This window comes from Apodemus sylvaticus, chromosome 5, assembly GCF_947179515.1.
Source record: "Apodemus sylvaticus chromosome 5, mApoSyl1.1, whole genome shotgun sequence".
NCBI lineage: Eukaryota > Metazoa > Chordata > Mammalia > Rodentia > Muridae > Apodemus > Apodemus sylvaticus.
In genome coordinates, this window is record NC_067476.1 from 68,077,325 (window position 1) to 68,084,553 (window position 7,229).

Here is a 7,229-nt window from a genome sequence, read left to right on the forward strand (position 1 = left end):
TTGAAAAAGAATTAAGAAAAATCTTCAAAATTAAATCTGCTGATTTAAAACTTTTGCACTGATAAAAATGGGAAAAAGGTAATATGAAAATCAAAACAATTTTAATAAAATCACATTTTAACTGCAAAATACAAATATGTATATTTTCCTTACAATAGGTTCTTATAATTAATGTATACATCAGAAGACCTTGATGAAATATAGCTGAAACTAGTAAAATAAATCTCATGTCCTGGGTTCATTTTAATCATATAATCAGTGTTTGATGTTATCAATCTCATGTTGGAGTGAAAAGACAACATTATGGTAAATGTCTGTTTAAAAGAACATATGTACTTACCCATTCATTTCATCAGGCCAAACAGAAAAAGCTCATGGACCTTAAGAACTAAATTCACTAAATATATGGAATTTGCTTTATCTGCAGATAAAAAGGAAATTAAAACAAAAAGTTTAAATATTACAATTACAGAATTTGTTCTCTTAGGGTTTTCTGATGTCCCTCAACTTCAGTGGATGCTTTTTGGGATATTTTTGTTCATGTATTTGTCTATTGTGATCAGCAACAGCATTATAATGTTAATAACAAGAACTGACTCTGCTCTACAGACCCCTATGTACTTTTTCCTTAGCAACTTTTCTTTTGTGGAAATCTGCTATGTGACAGTCACCATCCCAAGGATGCTCATGGATCTTTGTACCCAAAAAGGGACTATTTCCTTGTTGTCCTGCGCTGTACAACTCTGTTTTGTCATCATGCTTGGAGGTATGGAGTTCCTGCTCCTGACAGTCATGGCTTATGACCGTTATGTGGCCATTTGCAATCCTTTGCATTATCCCCTGGTCATGAACAATAAGGTCTGTGTGCAGCTTGTAGCTGCTTGCTGGATCTGTATTATTCCAGTTGTGACTGGACAAACGTACCAGATTTTCTCTTTGCCTTACTGTGGATCTAACAAAATCCATCACTTTTTCTGTGACATCCCCCCAATACTCAAGCTTGCTTGTAGTGATACATTTGTGAATAATTTAGCAATCTATATTGCTTCTGTAGTGTTTATCATGGTTCCATTTCTGTTGATCCTTGTCTCCTATGGCAAGATTATCTGCAATGTTCTAAAACTGGCCACAGCTGGAGGGAGGTCTAAAGCCTTTTCCACATGCTCATCTCATCTGATAGTTGTGGTTTTATTTTATGGAACAGCTACTATCACATATGCACAACCAAAAGCATATCAGTCAGAAACCTTGGGAAAGCTGCTATCCCTTTTCTATACCATTTTGATTCCACTGTTGAATCCCATTATATATACACTGAGGAATAAGGATATCATGATAGCATTGAGAAAATTACAAACTAAGTTATCAACATATGGGAACACTTAAAATCGCAAAAATGGTTTCTTTATATATTTTACATGCTGTTTTAGTACAGAAGAACTGTTAATTTTATTTCACCAATATTCAATTATAATTATTAATAATGTATCTCATATCAAGTGACCTTTGACTAAGTTCAGTTAACGGGCCCTATGGCAATCCACAAAGAAATCATAGCAATCTTTTCTCTCAGTAGTCCATATTATAGTACCAGGGAGTAGGGCATAATGACCATTCATTCCAAACTGAGGAGCTATTTGTAATTCACATGTTCTAAGGGGAAAAATAGTTTTATTTAAGAGGATAGTGGTGGTTCTAACCAAGATATGGTAGATGGCCTTGTTAGCAGAAGCACATATTTGGCTATATAGGTTTAAATGTTACCAAGTAGGAGGCAGGTAATAAAATAGGTATAGATCTTGGAGGATTTGGGGAAGAAGTTGAGTGGTAAATGTGATCAAAATATATTGTATTTCTCAAATAATTATGTAAAATGAGTTTCATGTGTGCCTTTGTGCTGTGTGTATTGCTGAGTTGCAATTCTCAAACTCTAATACAATAAAAATATCAAGAAGGATAATGTGCTCTTGGAAAAAAATAAAATTGGTAAATTTATTCCGGTAATTTGCAGTTTCAAACCCTGTGGTAGAATTACAGTAAGTGGAAGCAACCACATCACATCATCAAGTAGCCAAAGTAGAATCATCCAGCTCATGGCACACTTTGGGGGAGGATACCCAAACAGAAAAAAAAAGAAGAAAGGAATGGTCTTTTATTAAAACTTCCCTTTCAGTAGAATATTTATATGTAATGTAGAAACATCTATGTTGACATTTGATGTAACCTAAGATGTAAAATGTAAGATCTAAATGAAGGATTTCTTAGTAAAGTTATTATCCCATCCCTTAAAAGATTAAGGCAGCAGGATCAAGCAATCAAAACTAAGGATGAATAACGTGGGTTGGTGGCCAATATGGTGTACAGGACACATTGTTTCAAAGACAAAAAGAAACTAATTAATTGACTAATAATAAACTTTAAGCAGAAAAAAACAGAATTCATATACTTTCCCTTCAGTATAATATAGGAAGTTTCTAACTCAGAAAATAAAGTGTATATACTTATATAGAATATAATCCTTCTTTTAGAATTTATGTTTTTTCATCTTAAATTATATCAAATATTGACATACATTTGTCCACATTAAGTGTAAATTCATACATCTTGAATGCACATTTTTAAATATAATGTATGTAATCATCATGAACTTAGTTTGAAAAGATATTTTTACTAAAATATTTTCATGAATCCATTATAATTTGGCCACCTTTCTTAAATCTAAGCATACCACTTATATAGAACTTATGAAGTGTATGTACTAATACAAAAGAAAACTTAACTAGAAGATTAATATATTTTATTCTAACATATTGTCTCTATTGTATATAATCGTATACATTATAGAAATATATATAGGTATATTAGAGTTAAAAAAAGTTGCAGGTATATATAATACATCATTTTCATTGAATGCCTAGTAAGAAAAGACTATTTATATTAAAGAACTAGGATTTAAAACAAATTCTCCTTTCTACTATAGTTATAATAAATCATCAAAGATGAAAAAATTTTTCAATAGCTATTTGAATTAGAAAATGTTTATGACAGAAATATATGCATCTATAATGTTAGAAAAATCAATAGGAGCCAGGCAGTGGTGGCACAGGCATTTAATCCCAGCACTTGGGAGGCAGAAGTAGGCAGATTTCTGAGTTCAAGGCCAGCCTAGTCTACAAAGTGAGTTCCAGGACAACCAGAGCTACACAGAGAAACCCTGTCTCAAAAAAAAACAAAAAACAAAAAACAAAAAAAAACAAAAAACAAAAAACAAAAACAAAACAAAACAAAACAAACAAACAAACAAAAAAAACAAAAAAGAAAATCAGAAGGAAGCTATTCTTGCTTCTGACACAAATGGGTCTGACAAATGCCTTTCTGTTGTGGACACTTCCAGATCTTCCTCTATTTACTTTCTCATCCAGAATAACCTCTAAAGAGAGCACCCCAAAAAGAAAAAGTCATCCCCAACAAGTTATGAAGTGAAATTGTTATCAAAACAGAAACAAATTTTAAAGGAACCAAAGTTGATTATATGTACACAGTTTGTAATATTAGCATGAGTGTATAATTATTGAAATAGCAAGAACCAATGCAAAAGTGGTATAGATAGTTTATAAGAGACAGGTGTGCATGGTAAGTTCAAAGAAACATTAGAGCAAAACAGGAGAGTTTCTGGTAAGGACCCAATGGTTGTGACAGCATGCACAAAACCAGTGTTAGCCCAAACCAGACCAAATCCTAGTATGGAAAACACAAGTGTTAAGTAATGTTAGCCTGTAGAAAAGGAGGAATCATTCTTCCCTTATAGTGTAGACCCTGGTGAGTCAACAGTGTTCTAGTGGAAGATCAGACATCCAGAAATTTTTGTGAAGGCCAAATTTATCTTGGAGGAATCAAAACAAAGAAATTAGGACACAAAATAGACAGAGAGTGGGGGTAGACTTAGGAAGTGTTGACATGTTGAATATAATCAAAATATATCTTCTAAAAATTAAAACACATAAATTATTTTAAAAGAAAATAAGTAAGAGGTAAATAGCATAGATTTTTAGCACAGAGGACAGCACACAGAATTATAGATTGTAGATAAAAACTGACACCACAGGCAGCAGCTGCAGTGACAGCAGCAGTGGCTGGTCCAGCTGAAGGGCCATCAGCAGTGGATCCAAAGTGACAGGGTCCAGGAAAGCCCTGCACCCATGACCACTGGCCATCACTGGCCAGCCTGGCTGCAAGCAGCGGCGGATTTACGGTGCCTTTCACCTCACAGAAGAAAGAATATTAAAGGCAGTAAGAGAAAAAGGCCAAGTAACAAATAAAGGAAGACCTATCAGAATCACACCACACTTCTCAACAGAGACCATGAAAGCTAAAAGATCCTGGGCAGATCTTATGCAGACTCTAAGAGAACACAAATGTCAGCCAAGACTACTATACCCAGCAAAACTCTCAATCACAATAGATGGAGAAACAAAGACATTCCATGACAAAACCAAATTTACACAATATCTTTCCACAAACACAGCTCTGCAGAGAATAATAGGAGGAAAACTCCAATACAAGGAGGTAAACTACACCCTGGAAAAAGCCAGATAGTAACCTTCCTTCATCAAACCCAAAAGAAGATAACCACTCAAATACAAAAATAACATCAAAAATGACAGGAAGTAATAATCACTATTCCTTAATATCTCTTAACACCAATGGACTCAATTCCCCCATAAAAAAGACATAGACTAACAGACTGGATAAGGACACAGGACCCTACATTTTGCTGCATACAGGAAACACACCTAAATGTTAAGGACAAAAACTATCTTAGAGTAAAAGGCTGGAAGACAATTTTACAAGCCAATGGTATCAGGAAAAGAGCCAGAATAGCCATTCTAATATCAGATAAAATTGACTTTCAACCTAAAGTCATCAAAAAAGACACTGAGGGACACTTCTTGCTGGTCAAAGGAAAAATCCACCAAGAAGAACTTTCAATTCTGAACATCTATGCGCCAAATGCAAGGCTACCCTCATTCATAAAAGAAACTTTACTAAAGCTCAAAGTACATATTTCACCTAACACAATAATTATGGGGGACTTCAACACTCCACTCCCCTCAATGGACCCATCAGGAAAACAGAAACTAAACAGGGACACAGTAAAACTAATTGAAGCTTTGGACCAATTAGATTTGACTGATATTTATAGAACATTTCACCCTAAAGAAAGAATATACCTTTTTCTCAGGACCTCATGGTACCTTCTCCAAAATTGACCATATAAGTGGTCACAAGACAGACCTCAACAAATACAAGAAGATCGAACTAATCCCATGGCTCCTATCAGATCACTATGGTGTAAGAGTGGTTTTCAATAGCAACAAAAACAGCAGAAAGCCCACATACATGGAAGATGAACAATACTCTACTCAATGACACCTTGGCCAAGAAGAAATAAAGAAAGAAATCAGAGACTTTTGAGAATTTAATGAAAATGAAGGCACAACATACCCAAATCTTTGGGAAACAATGAAAGCAGTGCTAAGGGGAAAACTCATAGCCCTGACTGCCTCCAAAAAGAAAATGGAGAGAGTATATACTAGCAGCTTAAAAACACACCTGAAAGCCCTGTGAAAAAAAGAAGCCAGTTCACCCAGGAGGAGTAGAAGACAGGAAATCATCAAACTCAGGGCTGAAATCAATCAAGTGGAAACAAAGAGAACCATACAAAGAATCAACAAATCCAGGAGCTGGTTCTTTGAGAAAATCAACAAGATAGATAAACCCTTCCCTTAGCCAGACTGACCAAAGGGCACAGAGAAAGTATCCAAATTAACAAAATTAGAAATGAAAAGGGGGATATAACAACAGAAACTGAGGAAATCCAAAAAATCATCAGATGCTACTTCAAAAGCCTATACTCAACACAACTGGAGAATCTGGAGAAAATGGAAAATTTCCTTGACAGATACCAAATACCAAAATTAAATCAGGACCAAATAGATCATCTAAACAGTCCCTAAAGAAATAGAAGGGGTCATAGAAAGTCTTCCAACCAAAAAAAGCACAGGAGCAGTGGTTTCAGTGCAGAATTCTATCAGACCTTCAAAGAAGACCTAACACCAATACTTTTTAAACTATTCCACAAAATAGAAACAGAAGGAACACTACCCAATTCCTTCTACGAAGCCACAATTACACTGATACTAAAACTACACAAAGATCCAACAAAGAAAGAGAACTTCAGACCAATTTCCCTTATGAACATCGATGCAAAAACACTCAATAAAATTCTTGCCAAGCGAATCCAAGAACACATCAAAATGATCATCCACCATGATCAAGTAGGATTTATCCCAGGGATGCAGGGTTGGTTCAATATACGGGAATCCATCAATGCAATCCACTACATAAACAAACTCAAAGAAAAAAACCACATGGTCATTTCATTGGATGCTGAAAAAGCATTTGACAAAATTCAGCATCCTTTTAAGTCTTAGAAAGAACAGGAATTCAAGGCCCATACCTAAACATAGTAAAAGCAATATACAGCAAACCGGTAGCCAGCATCAAACTAAATGGAGAGAAACTTGAAGCTATCCCACTAAAATCAGGGACTAAACATGGCTGCCCCCTTTCTCCTTTTCTTTTCAATATTGTATTTGAGGTACTAGCTCAGGAAATTAGAAAACATAAGGAGGTCAAAGGGATACAAATTGGAAAGGAAGAAATCAAACTATCATTATTTGCAGATGATATGATAGTCTACCTAAGTGAGCCAAAAAACTCCACTAGAGAACTCCTACAGCTGATAAACAACTTCAGCAAAGTGGAGATTATAAAATCAATTCAAACAAATCAGTAGCCATCCTATACTCAAAGGATAAGCAGGCTAAGAAAGAAATTAGGGAAATGACACCCTTTACAATAGCCACAAACAGTATAAAGTACCTTGGGGTGACTCTTACAAACCATGTGAAAGATCTGTATGAAAAGAACTTCAAGACTATGAAGAAGGAAATGGAAGAAGACCTCAAAAAATGGAAAAACCTCCCATGCTCATGGATCGGCAGGATTAATATAGTTAAAATGGCTATTTTGCCAAAAGCAATATACAGATTCAATGCAATACCCATCAAAACACCAACTCAATTCTTCACAGAGTTAGAAAGAGCAATCCTCAAATTCATCTGGAATAACAAAAAACCCAGGATAGCTAAAACTATTCTCAACAA

General features: G+C 34.9%; 1 protein-coding gene across 1 annotated transcript; it reads left to right on the forward strand.

The window, feature by feature from the left end:
* The first annotated feature begins 405 nt into the window (after nucleotides 1-405).
* Nucleotides 406-1,386, forward strand: LOC127684318 (olfactory receptor 10AG1-like). Its single transcript, XM_052181266.1, has one exon. It carries the CDS (start codon nucleotides 406-408, stop codon nucleotides 1,384-1,386), a length of 981 nt encoding a protein of 326 aa, XP_052037226.1.
* Nucleotides 1,387-7,229: the final 5,843 nt, after the last annotated feature.